At 41.2% G+C, this 18,530-nt stretch overlaps 1 protein-coding gene across 1 annotated transcript; it reads left to right on the top strand.

Annotated features, from left to right (window-relative positions):
* Positions 1-5,513: 5,513 nt before the first annotated feature.
* Positions 5,514-13,776, top strand: LOC131458340 (claudin-4-like). The gene is made up of 2 exons (XM_058627374.1): positions 5,514-6,302; positions 11,999-13,776. Exons 1-2 carry the CDS (start codon positions 5,804-5,806, stop codon positions 12,649-12,651), a joined length of 1,152 nt encoding a protein of 383 aa, XP_058483357.1. The 5' UTR covers positions 5,514-5,803; the 3' UTR covers positions 12,652-13,776.
* Positions 13,777-18,530: the final 4,754 nt, after the last annotated feature.

Raw genomic sequence — 18,530 nt, 5'->3', positions numbered from 1 at the left:
CATGCAATATGAGGATTAGGTAAATTGGTCACTCTAAATGGACCGCGTGTGGTTGTTTGTCTCTATATGTGATCTGTCCAGGGTGTGACCCCGCTTATTGCCCCTATGTCAGCTGAGATTGGCACAGCTCCCCCCGGCGACCCTCATGTGGAGGATGAAGAGGTAGAAGATGGATGCATGGATGCACGTCATTGTTCAGTGAACGCCAATGCCATGTCAGTGGGTGGCAGTAGTGAGCGTAGTATCGTCTATAAGGCCTGCCTTATTTTTTCTGACTTTTTTTGTTTTTTCGTTACTTTTAAAGCTCAATATTTACTCTGGTTATATTTAATAAAAAAAAAAAAAACACATTTTGAAAAGCACTGGCCTAGTTCATATGTTGCCTGAAACATCACAGCCACAAAACAATTAACCAAGAGTCCTAGTTTCATGGATAAATGAATGAAGTGCACTGCATAAAATGTGATTTGCACGACTATAAATGGAGAAAAAATCTAAATAAAAGTATATTTTTGTTAAAACCTGGACACATAAAGTTGAAGTTGTTTCTGGTGAGTGACTTCTGATTTCCTAATGCGTGTTACATCAGAGCGAGGGCTCGCACTTTGCCTGTCTCCCTCTTTACTGCGAGTGTGTGACTCACTGTGTGAATCACCCACAGAAGAGCATGCTTATATTATATGATACAGTTTTATAATACTATATATTTGTGGTCTCTAGTATTTAGTGCAATAACCCTGCTTACTTTGACATTGGACTCTAGTTTTTTTTACATTTTTAGATATTGTCTTAGTGTTAAGTTAGTCAGTGACGTCACCTATTTGCAGCAGTCTCATTTTTTGGTATTTTTTAATCATAATGAAATGTTTTTATTGTTTTTGTGCCATGAAAGTGCAGAGGGCTTTGGTAGAGGCAAACATCCCACACCACAAACCAAAATGTGACAAAACACATTACAGCCTGATACAGTACATGTATTGCTTTCTTTGGACCACCACTCGCACTGGGTGTCGTAGAATTTTAGACCAGGAACTAGGTCAGAGGTCTACGGAAGAGTATTAGGGCCACATGTTAAAAAATAATAATAATAAAACAGCAAGAATTCTGAGATTAAAGTAAGGATTCTGAGAAAAAAGTCCGAATTCAAGCTGTTTTCTTTATTTTTTTTCTGTCTTTCCATTTCCAATACTCTTCCGTACGTTGAAGTATGATTAAATAAATGAAAAAGAAAGGTTTATCAGAAAGTTGCAGAGGTCTGCAGGTCTGGAATAAAGTCAGCTATGATGCAAAAAGCACACTTTATAATGCCAAGTTTTGCAATATAGTGCCCGATCTTTGTGGATTTCATGCATACGTTGGAATCCGTTCATTTTTGTGGAAGTTTTTCCTGTGGCGGTGCAAAAACAAACTAGATATGAATATTTCACTCTTTAGTAAATTTTGTATCGGCACCATGAGAGATGAAGGCTAAGTTGAGCTTTTGAGAGCAGCTCTGTTGTGTACTCGCTCTCTGTGTGTGTTCCGTGAATCAGACTGAAGGCCGATTGTGTGAACATAAAAGGGGAGTTTTGTTCGTGGAAGATCACAAGAAAGTAGCTTGCATTCATTTTTACGGTGTATTTGACATGTCTGGGGTCTTGTAACTGGCAAAACTGCTGTAGCTGCCTTGGACATCAAAGCAAAGCTCACTCTCTTCTGTGTCCAAAGGGAGGCAGCAGATTCTTTGTGTCGGATTACGCCCTGAACTTCCCCTTGTTCTTCAATCACTAACAGATTCATTTACAACTCAGAGGAGGCAGCGTCAGACGTTATAAAACCTGGAAATATCATGTGGGATTTTTATTTATCTGCTCCCGATGCAAAGGCTTCACTGCAACTGCGACTTTCTTCATGAGAATTCATGGGTGATTGTGAAAGTGTGGCTTCACAAACAGATTTTAACTGCATTTTTTTTTTAATTTATCTGTGTCCGTCAATCTCTAAGCAGCCTTTAAACCCAAGGCTGTCTTTTCACATCAGAGAATGTGTAACTGAATAAGTAACTGAATGCTGCCCGAGGAATTTGTTTATGTAGACACTTTATTGAGTTTAAACAGAGAACAATTACACATACAACACAACATACCCCGTCCCACATCCAACAGCTATGTAACATAGACAAAACTAGACAGGTACTGACGAGGAAATGAGGAGAAAAAAAAAACAACCAACACCAAAATAAAATGCATCAAAAAGTGTAATAATTAAAATAAATAAAAAATTTAAAAGGACAAAAAAAAGGTCCAGTCCACAACACCTAAATTATATCTGGAAGAGTCCGGTTCTTGTCACTGTGAGGAGCGTCTTTTACTCAGAAAAGCACTTAGTTCTCTTCTAAGCAAATTCCCTCCAAAAACTCACTTTATTTCAGGGGCCACAAACTATTTGTGCAATTTGATCTCAAGTGGGCCGGACCAGTAAAGTAAAATAATAAACAACAAGATAAACTTTTTTTCCGCTGTATTTCAGTCCAGTGTCAGATGGAGTCTAATCTTTTCAATTAACTGATTCTAATGATTAATTTACACTGACAACAACTGCTTATATGACGTATGAGTCACCAGTCACTCCTATGTGTGTGTCGCGGCAGTTTAATGCAGCCATGCAGTGATGACTCCACCCACGTTGAGTAGGTACTATTTTGTTGTACAAAACCAACCTAAGCCGTGCCATGCCGCGTCAAGGCGGAAAGGGGGCTTTAGTGACTCAATTCTCACAGTTTTTCATCCTGCGGGCCAGATTGGACCCTGTGGTGGGCCAATTGTGGACCATGGGCCATATGTTTGACACCCCTACCCTGGGGTCCTCTGTTAAATAGTCCAGAAAGGGCAACCAAAAGCTTTTAGTAACCAATCATCCTTACCCTTAATAATAGCCTGTCGTTTTTCATGTGAGAGGATGTTACTGTACCATAATAGTTGATGGAGACTCTTTGATCCAATTGTGCGAAAAAGGCAAATAAACGACGTTTTGTCAAGAAGATTTCGTTTGTATTTTGATGCAGACAGTTGCAGAATCTCAGTGATTACTTTGGTAATTCTATACCTATATTTAAATATCCAGATACACACACTGAATATAAAACCCTGCACAGAAACACACACACGTAAATTTCATAAATTTATACTGCCACTGACTCATGTCAGATGCAGGTTAAGAGTCTGTTATCTGTAACGAGTCGAGAGGATGTATGTCAGTTCAGACCATGTCGTAACACATGTGAGTTGAGTAATCGGCCGTCTTTGTTTTCAACATAGGTTTCTGGCTTTAATGTGGATGCGATTATCATAACATTAATGCTATAGACGATTTAGTAAGTTGAATTACGCCATGATTTTTTTTTGGTGAAGAATACGTGTGTCACACACAGTTACATCACACGTTAGCGGCTCTTCCAGGTACATGGTATCAGTGTCGGTGGATTTTACTCCCTGTATTTGGGTTACTGGGTTCCTACACGGACACACGTGTTATCTGAATCCCATATAGATAAACCTGTTATTTATGCCGTGCCGTCTCCAGAAGCAGCTGGATTTGATGAAGGAGAGCTAACTTATGCACAGGAGGAAGAAGATCCCAGTCTCGTAGGAATCGGCCGGCGTGCGCGAGTAAACAACAAGTAAATGGATAATCTAACTAAGTCATGTGGCAGTTATCACAGAGTTTCATGTGAAATCAAAAACAGGGAAGTACTTTGTTATAAGTATCAATCATCTGCGATGATACAGAGCTCAAAGCACTGACACATACTCTGCTATATTGAGGTCAATGTCATATCTTAGCCCGAGATGTCAGATATGATTTTGCGTTGCTGGCAGTTGAGCGTTTCCTTCCTCGACGCAGGACACTGAACTTTCTTTTTTTCTTTTTTTTTTTTTTAATCAAGGTTTATCTTATCGTGGTTAAGACGTTCGGGAGAAGAGATGTTTGACTAATGTTGAAGTGTGATAGTGCGAGCGTGCATCCGAGATAAAAGTGTGTCACATGTGTGATAGTGGGAGCAAATGCCACACGGCACTGATCGAAACCCGAGATGAGCCATTTGTTGATGTGAGGCAAACAGCCACAGTGCATGAGCTCATTCGGCCTGAGCAGTTGCTTTTGGTGTGTTTTTTTTGTTCCGTATCTGTGGCACCATGGTGACGTGGTGGTAGTTTGAATCCCTGTTCACCCAGAACTTTTATGGAGGAAGTTTGAATGTTTTTTCCCAGTATGGGGGTTTCCTCTGTAGTGTAGGGTTTTAAATTGTCTGTAGGTGTGAATGGTTCTATGTTGACTCTCTGTGATAGTTTAGTGACCTGTTCAGTCTTGTATAAAGTACCTAAAAGGAAGTATCTTACGTAAAAGTCTAGTATATAACATGTACTGTAATTAAGTATCTAATTAGTATATAAAATGTACTTAAGTTTTAGAAGTAAAAGTGAAAGTATTAAAAAAAACGTGAGGAGTTGAGATTGAGCCATGGTGGCTCAGTGGTAGGGCGAGTTGTCGTTCAACTGGGAGGTTGTGGATTCAATTCCTGGCCCTGCTAGTCTATATGTGTGTCCTTGTCCTCATCAAGACTAGAAAAGCTCTATATAAATACAGACCATAATACCAACACTTCTTCTTCGTCTGATTTTATTTGGTAGTAACGAGTAACAAAGATAGTTAGAGGAAATGTGGTGGAGTAAAAGTAAAGGTTGCTAAAAAAAATATAAATAACAAAGTAATAAAATAAAATCTGAATTAATTTTGTATTTGAAATGCGTATTTTAAATAAATGCATACTGTGTATCAGGTGATGGTACGTGCAACGCTTTGCTCCCAATCATGAAAACAAAGACATCGCAGAGCGTCTGAAAACAAATAGGGTACACTTGTTGTGATTTTAGGAGGTAACGACTCATAAAAACATATTTCTGGTTTGTCATTAACTCAGATTATTACCTGTAGCCCGGGTGACCCAGTGGAAGTGGCACTAGACTTTGCAATAAAAACTGAGACGTCCCGTTTTTATTCAAAACTATAAAAGCGTGAAGAAATCAAACAAAACAAAGACTAGATCCTACTGAAATGTTATCTGTTCTCAGTTAAACTTTTTGTCTTCCTCTGTCATGCAAACAGTCAGAGTGGGAGAGGGAGAGAGGTCTATTAGACTATATTACTAGACTATACTCTATTAGAATAGATGTTTGCATACCCGTTACAGTCTTACGTGGTCGCTACACAACTCCCTCAGTCTTGGACACTCATTACCTACTGACAGCAATAAAACAGACACACCCGGCACCACCACGGGCAAAAGGTTAAACCATAAAAATACTCTTCATTTGAAAAAACACAAACGCGGACCAGCGCACCCAGGTGATAAACGAGGCCAGAGCCCAGGACTCATCTGATTGGTTTGGGGAGTGATGTCATGTTTTAGGAGGGCCTGGCCGCTCTGCAATAAAACGATAAGGTTCGTTGACTCCTTAAAAGCAGCAGACCACGGGAAAAACAACATCTGAGCGGTCACGTACTTTGCAGCAGGGTGTTTGTGGAGGAAGCAGTTGCTGGTAAATTCAAATCTTCAGTGGATTCGGGAGGAGGCTCAGTCGCTTTCAACTTGAGCGGGAGGTAAACGTGTTGGAAGGAAGGGGTCGCCAAATAGGAACCACATCAACGAGTGAGAAAGGAAAGCAAGCGAAACCTGTGAGCAAGAGAAAACTCGGACTGAGAGGAGCGAAAGGAGAAACAGAGGAGTTTTCATCTCGAGGCCAAACGTCTGTCTGTGTGCACGATGGTGTCTTTTGGACTGGAAGTGGTCGGTTGCGTTCTCTCAGTGCTCGGCTGGATGCTGTGCATAGTCAGCTGTGCTCTGCCAATGTGGAGGGTCTCCGCCTTCATTGGCGCCAACATCGTCACGGCGCAGGTGTACTGGGAGGGCCTGTGGATGAGCTGCGTGTTCCAGAGCACGGGGCAGATGCAGTGTAAGGTCTATGACTCCATGCTGGCTCTACCCCAGGACTTGCAGGCGGCCAGGGCGCTCACCATCGTCTCCATCATCGTGGGTATGGTGGCCCTGCTCATCTCCCTCGTCGGAGCAAAGTGTACCACCTGCATCGAAGACGAGGGCGCTAAGGCCAAGGTGATGGCTTCCGCCGGGGGGGCCTTCATCGTTGCAGCTCTGGCCCAGCTCGTGCCAGTCTCCTGGTCGGCACACACCATTGTGATCGAGTTCTACAGTCCGCTCATCCCGTCTGGACAGAAGATGGAGATCGGGGCAGCGCTGTATCTGGGTTGGGCCGCCGCAGCCTTGCTGCTGATCGGAGGGTCCATCCTCTGCTGTAGTTGTCCCCCAAAGGAGGAGAAACCAATGAGGTACAGCATTCAGCCCCAGAGTCGCATAGCATACTCAGCCGCGCCGCGGTCAGTGGCTCCAAGCTCCTACACCAGGAAGGACTATGTGTGAGGACAAAGGACTAGAACCATGACAGATTTTTTTTTTTTTTTTTTTGTCATTATACCATTTTTTACACATGTGTTCTGCTCATTTGTACATCTACAGGAAATGTGTGTTAACCTAATAATTACATTAACACGTTCACTGGGAGTGGGTGAACAGAGCTACACCAGATGTTTATGGATATGTAGGATCACAAAAGCTCTCTGAGGTTCTTTGATAAAGCTGTTTACATAAAGCCAGCGGTGCTCCGCAGCAGGAAGAGGGGAAAAAAAAATCTTTAAAAGGCAAAGTTATGACACTTTGGTTTTCAGACGACAGACTTTATATCCCAGATCGAAATTTATATTTTATGTATATATATATATTTATTTGCGCTCATAACATTTGGATCTATTCCAGGTGTTCCTTGTTGTACTGTTCTGTGTCCATATGAAGTACCATTGCTGTCCGCTACTGTAAGGCAAACACTGTGGGAACACTGTTAACTGTAACTCAAGTGTTTTGGGTCTTTCAAAGAAAAACTTTGACTCACAGGTGGAGTCACAGGTGTGAAACATTACACAGAGCTGAGCAGAATTGGAGCTCACCGTGGGCTCCAACGCAAGGTCAACACGGGAGGAGCGAGGGACGTTAAAAATCAACAACTGTTTTAAAGTGACATGCGAGTGATTTCATTTTGTTTTCATCTGTCAGGTTTCGCAGCAGTGTATCGTGCGGCGTTTATACATTTTCTACAAAACTTTAAAAAAAACAAAAACATGTGGCATTATTGATGTTGTTAAAAAATGTAAGTGTTTGAATTTTATTAAAAATGTGTAACTTTATGAACAAACATGTCTTTTTTTATTTTTTTATTTGTATCTTCTAATACTGCCTTTTTGCATGGATTTGTGTTGTGTTCTCCCTGTGTGTGTGTGTGTGTGTGTGTGCGTGTGTGTACGTGTGTGGGTGTTCTCTGGGTTCTCAGGTTTCCTCCCACCGACCAAAGACATGCAGATTTGGGGATGAGGCAAATTGGACACTCTAAATTGAGAGTGTGAGAATGAATGGTTGTTTGTCTCTCTGTGTGACCCTGTGATAGACTGGCGATCTGTCCAGGGTGTGACCCCGCCTATCGCCCTATGTCAGCTTAACCCTTAGTGCTCACCATAACCCATTATATTGGTATAGGTAGGTAGGTATGATTGGTATAATGGTATAAAATGGTTGGTATATATAACCCATTAACCCATAGTGCTTACCATGGGTCTCCCTGTAAATAATACACAACTCCTTATATGGACATCCTGAGGGTGTGTGTTTATAGGTCACATATTCAGGCTTTAAAAAATGCGGCGGGGAGGGTTTTCATCTTCTCATGTGTTGTTGAGTCAAAGTTATGATTCATTTTATATTGCATTTTCAGTAGTGATATGAAGTAGTGATAATTGTGCAGAAGTCACAAAATTAGACCGTTTTTATTTTCTTTTTGTTCATAAAAACAAGCTAAGTGAACTTTGAACTGTGACATATTTTCAATATTCTTTTTTCATCAGATTGCCTATGTGTTGTGCCGAAAAAAAAAGAAGGATATAAGACACTCTATATTGCACATTCTTATGCCCTCTGTATATACTGTACGTTTTAACATAGTTATGAGGAAAAAAGCAGCCGAAATTTGATTTTGATTTTGGCTTTTAGTTGGTTGAAATATCAAGAGATGAGGCCAAAACCTCTTCTCACGTTCTATAGTGTCAACACTCTATTTTGCAAGTGATCCATCTCCAGATCACTGTCTAATCGCGCCTTCCCTGAGCCACAATCTACGTCCGCAGAAATAAATATCTAAATTATGTTCTTTAATGCTCACTAATAGACAAACAAACAAACAGACCAAAAGGCCAAAAAACAAGCAATAAAAGAGGAAACTCAAAGGAACACAGTTGTCACCATTGGAAAATAGAGAACTTTATGATCTCATGGGCATTAATTTTTAAATAATGACATGAAGAATAGACCAGTTACCATCAGTTAAGAGACATTTTCACAGTGAATTCTCCCTCAGAAATCTGACGTCTGGCGTCAGTCTCTGAAACACAGATACCAAACTCCTTCTTCATGTTTTGAATAGTCAAATTCCCCTTCTGTGTGTTTTAGCAGCTGTGAGCTCACGCTGTCCAGCCAGTACCATAACATGATCTATTTCTAAAAGAACTAGTTCACTCAAGTTTTCAAATAATGGTGACCCCATATTCAGTACATTAGTTCAGTGACACCTTAAATCAAGAACCCGTTGGTGCGTCTTAACCCGCACCTCATCACCAATGATTGTCTTGTATATTTTGTGTTTTGACAAAAAACAACTCCTTGATCTTTCTGTTAACGCTTCTGCTTTCATTTTGGTCAAAATAAGGCTGGTGTTGCAGGTGAATAGAGATATAGAGGTTTACAGTTGTTACGTTATCACGGGGAGAGACAAGGATCAACTGGCGTTGTTATGTAAACACACACAACAAACTACTGGTGAAGATGCTCCCTCCATGGTGAGACACACTCTCACAGCTGTTGAGCCCTGAGGCTTGTGTGTGTGTGTGTTTATGTCTCTGACAGCTTTTTGTGACAAGCTATGTTGGTCATCACACAAATGTGTTGATGAAGGACAGCCCTTCTAAATAGTCTAGCCCTTAACCCTTAACACTTAAGCCTCAAAATGTCTGTCTGGACTTTTTTTGTTGTTGCTTATTTTAAAGATATACTTCACCGATTTGCATTTAGCTTTGTATTACTAGAATAGGGGTAGTATTTTTGAAAAATTGTGCTTCCCAACCTCAGTTTCCCCTGAGTTGAGAAATATCTTCATTCTTTTCTTTGTTACGTGCCCACCGGTGACACTTGGAAAGGAAAGCATCTTTATTTGTCATTATACAACAAGAACTGGTATTGCACAACAAAATGTCGAGGTCAGATGGAGGGTTGATCAGAGCCGCTGCGACTGAGCGCGCCGCCACAAGGGACCAACCTGACCGAATGTAACTAACATTCTAACATGTTTTGATTGGTCCTGTTAGCGTAACTGTTAGCAAAGATGGTGGACACTGTTTACATTAGACGATCTTTATTCTTTTCTTTGTTACGTGCTCACCAGTGACACTTGGTCCTGTTAGCGTAACTGTTAGCAAAGATGGTGGACACTGTTTACATTAGAAATATCTTTATTCTTTTCTTTGTTACGTGCTCACCAGTGACACTTGGTCCTGTTAGCGTCACTGTTAGCAAAGATGGTGGACACTGTTTACATTAGAAATATCTTCATTCTTTTCTTTCTTACGTGCTCACCAGTGACACTTGGTCCTGTTAGCGTAACTGTTAGCAAAGATGGCGGACACTGTTTACATTAGAAATATCTTCATTCTTTTCGTTGTTACGTGCTCACCAGTGACACTTGGTCCTGTTAGCGTAACTGTTAGCAAAGATGGCGGACACTGTTTACATTAGAAATATCTTCATTCTTTTCTTTCTTACGTGCTCACCAGTGACACTTGGTCCTGTTAGCGTAACTGTTAGCAAAGATGGCGGACACTGTTTACATTAGAAATATCTTCATTCTTTTCTTTCTTACGTGCTCACCAGTGACACTTGGTCCTGTTAGCGTAACTGTTAGCAAAGATGACGGACACTGTTTACATTAGAAATATCTTCATTCTTTTCTTTGTTACGTGCTCACCAGTGACACTTGGTCCTGTTAGCGTAACTGTTAGCAAAGATGGCGGACACTGTTTTACATTAGAAATATCTTCATTCTTTTCTTTGTTACGTGCTCACCAGTGACACTTGGTCCTGTTAGCGTAACTGTTAGCAAAGATGGCGGACACTGTTTTACATTAGAAATATCTTTATTCTTTTCTTTGTTACGTGCTCACCAGTGACACTTGGTCCTGTTAGCGAAACTGTTAGCAAAGATGGCGGACACTGTTTGCATTCTGGGAATGAGGTCCCTTCCCCCTACGAGTGGGTCTGAAATTAGTGTTGCAGTTTCAAGCCTCAGACCAAATGTCACTGGTGGGCATGCAACAAAAAAAAGAACGAACATATTTCTTGACACAGGGGAAACTAAGGTTGGGAGGCACAATTTTTCAAAAAGACCACCCGCTATTCTAGTAATACAAAGCTAAATGCAAATCAGTGAAGTATATATGTAACCATAAAAGCTCCAGAAAATGTCCTGTGAGTAAAGTTAACTTTCTTTATCTGACATTTGTTTACAATTTGCTTTGTGTAAAAGTAGTGTATTAACAATTTAAAATAAAGAAAAACCCCACTGTAGTTGCACACGAACACCAGATTGTGTGTGTTCAATTTGAACAGTGTGAAACGTATTTAAAATAACATTTGATTGAGTTTTTGTCTCAATGTCCAAAAACAGGCCAAAAAAAATGGAAACTATGCACCAACTCTTTCCTCTCTGGTGACAAACACGCTGCTTTGCCAGCTTCCTGCAGCAGTGCGAGTGAAATTACCTCAATAACCACACATTGGCTTTTGACGTAACAACTTTTGCAACTTCATGACCTTCAGCATAACCTGTTTAATATGTCAAATTCTCATTATTTGAATGTTGTCATGTTCAGTTTTTGTGGCGCATCACTGCAAGATCAAACCATGTGGTGTTAATCAACAATGAAGTTTAGTTTTTTGTGTGTGCTCATTCATTCTCTGCAGCTCGTCCACTGCGCTTGCTCTATACAGTCGGGTCAAATTGGAACTGTTTGGGTAAAGAGAGTTTAACCGATACTGTGAGGATCATGTTGTCTGTATGCTCAAGGTGTTTAAGAGGCGACCTATTATGTTTTCTCCCTGCTCGTATTTACTCTGGGTGCAGTTTTTCCGGTTTCCTGCATAGCTTTAGGATTGTTATTCTAACGCCACACAATTCTGACTGTTAAAAAAAAATACACACACACACCTGCAACCGGGAAGTAAGACAAGATCATTTGTATCAGAGAGCCTGAAACCTAAAAGCATGTCAGCTTTTATTTTGGTGCTACTACTTAATTAAAAGGAATTACCTTCTTCCCTCTTCTCCGCTGAGGAGATCAGCAAATTGCTTTTTTAATACCGTTCCACGCTTTTACTTTATTCACACAATTTGTGAGAGAAAGTTGTTTTGGGCAGCCATCTTGATAACCATCAACAACAAACCACATACAAACACATCGATACAAAGACACACCCTCTCTCCATCCCCCATCACCTATACTGTCTCCAGCTCCCCTCCTCCACTGTGCTGTATAGGAACAGGTGTTTTTTTGTCTTGTGTGTGTGTGTGTGTGCGCCTCTGCTGACATCACCACCATGGGACTCCTCCTCACTCCTCTTTAGGTATAAAGTAGTCACTGTCTCCGTGGCAGCATCTCCACACCGCAGCCGCTCACACCTGAACAACAGAGCGGCAGAAAGAGTCTGTTTTTCCTGAGATCCTGAAAGCCTTTATTTGTCGAAGAAAAACAACCTGTGGACTCGCGTCTCACTCTGCTGTGTGACCGTCTGTAGGCAACATGTCGATGGGCCTGGAGATTGTGGGCATCGCCCTCGGCGTCATTGGATTTATCATCGCCATAGTGACCTGTGCCATGCCAATGTGGAAGGTGTCGGCCTTCATCGGAGCCAACATCATCACCGCTCAAACCATCTGGGAGGGCTTGTGGATGAACTGTGTCACCCAGAGCACGGGCCAGATGCAGTGCAAGATCTACGACTCCATGCTGGCCTTGCCCTCAGAGCTCCAGGCCTCCAGAGCCATGACCATCATCTCCATCATACTCGGCGTGCTGGGAGTCATGATCTCCATCGTTGGCGCAAAGTGTACAAATTGCATCGAAGACGAGGCATCCAAGGCCAAAGTGATGATCATCTCTGGAATCTTCTTCCTCCTCGCCGGTCTTCTGGTCCTCATCCCTGTCTCCTGGACGGCCAGCGTCATCGTCAGGGATTTCTACAACCCCCTCGTAATCATATCACAGAGGAGAGAGATAGGGGCTGCACTCTACATCGGCTGGGGAGCGGCTGTGCTGCTCATAATTGGTGGAGCGCTGCTGTGCAAAAGTTGCCCACCGAAAGAGAAGAAGTACCAGCCGCCAAGGATGGCGTACTCTGCCCCGCGCACCACCACCAGCGCAGGGTATGACAGGAAAGACTATGTTTGATTCCTAAGGGGAATTAGGATTGAATGCAAATGTCTGTTGTGTGTGTACAGTATGTGTGTGTGTGTGTGTGTTGACTTATACCACAGGGCGAACGCCTTGAAAAGACTCCGAGATGAAGATACGTGTAGATACGTGTAGTTTTCTTTTTTTTACCGGCGTGTACAGCGTATATGTTCTTTACTCTTCTCTGCTGTATTCCAGCAGCTGTCATGTCTCCTCTAACATGCTTTCAACTGCCAGCATGTGAACTTTTCTTATTCCTTTGATATGTTTAACTCCCACAGAGTAATATTTATACGAGAGAAACTTGTGTGTGTGAGTGAGTGTGTGTCGTTGGGGGCGGCAGGTGTTGTGTTTCACTGAAACCTTCAGTTTAAACACACCGCGTGTCATTCGCTAACAATGGCAACGAGGAAGTGCCGGCTCTCGTTTTTCATGGATTTGCTTATGGGATTGTTTAGTTTGTGTGTGTATGTGTGTGTGCGTGCGCACAGGTGTGTGTGTGTGTGTTTTGCATGGTGATATTTGCGTAGGTGAGTTTCTGCTGAGACTGAAACTAAAGATGAGTCCATGGCCCAAGGTAATGACATTATCATCTTCCACAAAGAGACTTTTTTTCACTTGTCAAGCAGTGTCTGACTTGTATATAGTCGTATGTGTATTTTTAATTGTCATTTTTTTCTCCATATTATTCCAGTGTGCATCTGTGATTGAAATATTTGTCATTATTATATATTATATGTCATTTTGTGTCAATTGTGCATCATTTCGAAACATTTTCTTTGTTATTTACTTGTACAGGCGTCTATATTTTCACACAAAGGATGATTTGTGTGTGTGTGAGAGAGAGCGAAAGACCCTGAGGGAACATGAACATAGCTGTTCAGCTACAGTAGGATGTGTTTCCAGATCAGCAGGATGTGCTTTTTTTTGCGTGTGCATAAAACAAATATTCCACAAATCCATTTCAAATGTTTTCATAGCAGATGTTGTGTGTGTGCGCGATGTAGCGTTTTGCTCTGGTGTTTCTCAAACACTGTTCCAAGAGCAATTATAAGTTTTATAGTTGTGTTTGAATTTCAAATATGTTCAAAGATTTCAATAAAAAAAAATGTTTTTAAAAGATGTGGGTCTTTTTTTCTCTTTTTCCTTCTTGTCGGCCTGGAATGACACTTGACAATAACATGCTTCTTAATCAAACTGTCCAAGTCAAACAGTTGGGAGTTGGGCTCGGCTTCAGGAATTGGGTTTATTTACTCTTCAGTGATACAGTTGCAATAAATGTGTCAGTTACAGTAAAGCCGGAGTCATCATTAATGACTGGGTGTGATAGGAAAGGAAAGGAAAGGAAAGGAAACAAAGTTTTTTTCTATACAGACACTGAGGACACGGTAAGTCAAAGTCCTTACAGAACTATGTCAACAACATGAAGTGTCCAACACACACACACGGGGATAGAGTATTATTTTTTGTTATTCTTATTATTTTATTTTCCTGTGGAGGGCAGCATTACACCTCTCATTGTGCCTGCTGGAAATTATTATGAGAACAAAAAGAAGACATGTGGTCAGCATGAAAACATGGCTGCCAGCAGGGACACAAGGTAAAACAGATTTTAGCTCCTTTACAAATGCTTCCCTTTGTAAACCTACACCGCAACACACAGGAGATTTTGATCCACAGCTTCCTCCATCAGTAAGTTCAAATGTGTTATTGTGTGACTGGTGTTTGAAATACTTTGTTCAGGGTTACCCAAATGACAAAAATGAGGCAACAGTATAGACCAGCAGCTCTTGTGCACCCTGCCAGCTAAATACAGTGTAGGCTTTGGAAAGAGAGAGTGCTTTCCAGATTGAAAAGTCTGAGTGTCCATGTCCCAGGCTGGTTCTTATCCTTGGTGTGGTCAATACCCTGTAACCAATACCTCATACTATCCCTTTAAACTGAATTATGTAGACACAAATATGCACGTGTATATGTAAACTAGGATGCTCACAGCCATAACAAGACCCCCTGCAGTTAGCCAGTGGTATTAGTTGTTTTGTAAACAGATTGTTATTTGACTGTAGATGAAGGTCAGTGTGATCATCCATCCATTGTCTACTGCTTAATCCTCCACATGAGGGTCACAAGGCCACTGGTGCCAAAAAGGCGGGACGGGTCGATGTATGGCCAAGTTACAGGACACTTCCTGTTTTGTGGCGAAATGGAAGGCGGAGGAATTAAAAATGGCCGACATCGCCTTGGGTCAAGTTTGTATACATAGATGTGTTCAGAGTCAGTCTCTTGTGTCACGTATGAAGTTGCGAGGCGGTTGGTCAATGTATGGCAAAGTTATAGGGCACTTCCTGATCGTGGCGAATAGTCAAAATTCATCCAAATTCAGATGTTTGCCACGGCCACGCCCTTTTGAATCCGCAAAACCTATTGATAACGTTTTGGTTTTGATGCGGCTAGTACAAATTGTCACGTTGTTTTTATGTTGGTACAATAAACATGCCTAAACTAGTTTGCTCATTTTCCGAAGCGTAAATGGCCAAGATGGACACCAAATTCAACATGTCCGACTTCCTGTTGAGTTGAGGCCATGGCCCCAATGGACCTTTTTGTTCATATTCCCACCGAGTTTTGTGAAATTTGGTTAAATTTGGCCTGCTCATTCACATTTCACCTTACAGATGGTGCTATAGAGCACTGGTGCTCCGGACGGGTTCAATCACTATGACAATATGGCATTTTCACACCACACCTGACCTCCATGCCAAGTTTCCAGAGTTTTTATGCATGTTAATCCCCTCAAAAATGACCAGAAAGCCACGGATATAATAATAATCTGAAGGAAAACAATAGGCATTTGTGCTCGGGCCCTAAAATATTTAATATTCATGATATAAATAATTGTGCTGTGTCTGTGTTGGCCATGGTACAACATATAAGAGAACTGATGAGGATGAGCGGACTAATCAATATGAATGCAGTGAAGGGGGAGGTCAGAGGTACAAACACGAGGCGACTTTAACTTTAACCGCTAATACACCACAATTTACAACAATTATCAGTCAAAGAAATAGCAGCAAAGATACTTTATCAGCACTGAAACAACCCCTGCTACACACACACACTCATTACCCACTGAGCATTCTCTGTCACTTGAGTCACGCACTCACACACAAACACACACATAAACGTGTAATCTCAAAGGACCACAATCAAGGTGAGTGTGTGAGTGGAATTTTACCAACTTGACCAATTCATTATGGAAAAAAAAAATTGTGTTGTGCATTTGTTTCCATCCACGTTGCTTTCTTGGTTGTGTGTTTTGTCGTCTTGTCCTATTGTGCAAGATGCAGATACCATGGCAGGAAACAGCATCTCTGAACATTTTGAACATTCAGTATCAACATGTTTTGCAAATTGTCAAAAAACAATTGCCCAATGATGATTATCATGTTTGAGCCGTGAAGTGGACAAAGCACATTCATGTGTCAGCTGCTCTTTTCCAGGTGAAGTTGACAGGGAGCAGATTTCTCTTAAACGCGACGATGACCAAACAGCAAAGTCCAACGAGCTCCTGATTGAGACACTGGAAACGGTAACCCATTATCACACGTTTTTTAACCCAACTGATAAATGGACTGTAAAGTTGTGTAACAGCAATCAACATGTTTTAGATTTATTATTAGTCAGTAAAGCTGTTTAATTTAGAAATGTGTTGCACATGGCCAACTTTAGCAGAAAAACACTATTTACTTGTTGTTAATTGTTACTTGTTCAAAGTTCTGTGTATAATTATGGTCAAATGTTGTCCACTGGTCCACCGTTGCTTGTCTTAGGGTGTGCGTTCACACCAGGCTCGTTTAATGTGGTTGTATCAACACCCTGGTGTGTTTGTGTCTGTGTGAATGTAGACTGAGACCTCTGATGCAGACTAAACACCTGGACTCTGTGGTACGTTTGGAAGAGGAGGTCTCAGACTACCTGCAAGTGAACTCCCTGCATAAAACAAAATTTAAAAAAATAAATAATGGGATTTGGCAGCTCCATCTTTTGCTCTTATGTGGTGGACATCATTATAGAAAAAGAAGAACTTGCAAGTTGTAGAAACAGTAAGATTAACCCAAGGTGAGCTTTGCCATCATTTTGGAAGGAGAGTACAATTATTTATAAATCATAAACTATCAGTGAGTCCTGACTCACATATCTTTCTCCTTAGACCTTTTTTTGAAAGTTCTGAATATACTGTATATGGTGGGAAAATGTTTCTAAATGTGACGCAGAAGTCGTGGTTAACGTCTCTAAAGTTGGATTTATTTGACAGGCAACCGTTAAACTGTCAGTGAAATATGACCACTTACACAAATTAATAACAATGAATGGCAAAAACTGTGTGGTCTACTCAGGTAAATAGAGATGAACTCCAACAAGTTGTGTATGTTCTTTTGTATGGATTGTTTTTTTATCACACACTGACTCCCTGCTCTGCCTGAGACTGGACAAGCTGGGGATTTAACAACTGAGGATTTAGTTTTGCTCTGTGCAGCATGAAGAAGTGCTCGTATTAACCTGTCACACTCAGTTTTTATGATAGAGTATAGTTTTATGATAGAGTATAGTAAAGAAGCTCTGTCCATCATCAAGTCAGTCAACATTAACTTAATCTGGCAAAACCAGACTAACCGTAACAGATTATTTTGTATTATTTGATTATTTGATTTTTTTCTGTAATAATATAGATGAAATATGCAGTTATTCAATCTGCCAGATCCCAATTCCTACTGTCAGTTGAGCCTGTAGCGTTTGCTCCCTTGGGCCCCTGTCCCATGCCATCGCCATGGTGACGGCTCACTGTGTGCTTTATCCCAGCAGACTTGTCTCCCATAGCAATGAGACAATGAGATGTTTGGAGACGCGGCAAGGGACGCCAGGTTGTCCGAGCCCCGTAAACTGCAAGGGTTTGTTTTTGTGCTCCCGTATATGACAAACACAAGAGGAACATATCCAGAACCTCTCTATGATGCCTAAATTAAACAAATCAACAAATGACATCAAATGAGAGTAACTATAAAACATTAATCTGTGTGCCTTAATATATAAAAAGAGATTATCTGAGGTATAACCGGGCAGAGAAGCAGATGAAACCAAATGTGTGAGATAAGGAACCTTAAAAGGAAAGCTCAAAGAATTATTAATATCAAACCTTACAGTGCTGTCCAAAACCTTTAGGTACTCTAATGTGTAGGTATGTTTTAAATAACAAAAGTATAAATATTGCTTAATCTTTTGCCTTTAAATGCAAGCTCAATTCTCAGTTCTCTGCAGGTGATTTGTTTCAAACGCCTCGTAAAACTTGCCACAGAGTTCATTTGCTCATATGATCCCAGACGGAGCTCTTCATACTGAGATCAGAGCTCTTTAATAAGAGATCTCGCCACCTGTTGCAACATCGTCTATTGTGGCTCTGTGTTATTCTGTTAGTCTGTAGTCTGTTCTAGTGATAATGCAAGCACAGTGCTGTACAATTATAAATATATTACATTTAAACAAAGGATTTACTAAAATGGATACTGAGTTGCAAAGCCCAGACATCATTATTATGAGTATTATTATTAGTAGTAGAATGAGTGATGCCTGTTCCCAACGTTGGGGCCCTTTTTCTGAGGTGACAGAGGCGAGTGTGGTGAGGGCAACGTCCATGTGTGGAAGCGCCGCAGTATCTGCTGTGCTATGCAGTCGTGTGTCTTTCATAAACGCCCCAATAATGTGATGAAACACTGATAACTTTTTCCTCACAGGGAGCAGCTCTGTGGACAGTCAGTGCAGGTGAAGTCAGTCCACATCGCGGCACTGTGGCGCCACCAAGTGGCTCAGAAAGCATTAAT

Source organism: Solea solea, chromosome 4 (genome assembly GCF_958295425.1).
Source record: "Solea solea chromosome 4, fSolSol10.1, whole genome shotgun sequence".
Classification (NCBI taxonomy): Eukaryota; Metazoa; Chordata; class Actinopteri; order Pleuronectiformes; family Soleidae; genus Solea; species Solea solea.
This window is presented reverse-complemented; position numbering and strand designations above follow the sequence as displayed.

Coding starts and splice junctions, on each gene's coding strand:
- LOC131458340 (XM_058627374.1), top strand. CDS start 5,804: ATGGTGTCTTTTGGACTGGAAGTGGTCGGTTGCGTTCTCTCAGTGCTC. Junction 6,303..11,998: donor CGGGGCAGCGCTGTATCTGG/GTTGGGCCGCCG, acceptor GACCGTCTGTAG/GCAACATGTCGATGGGCCTG.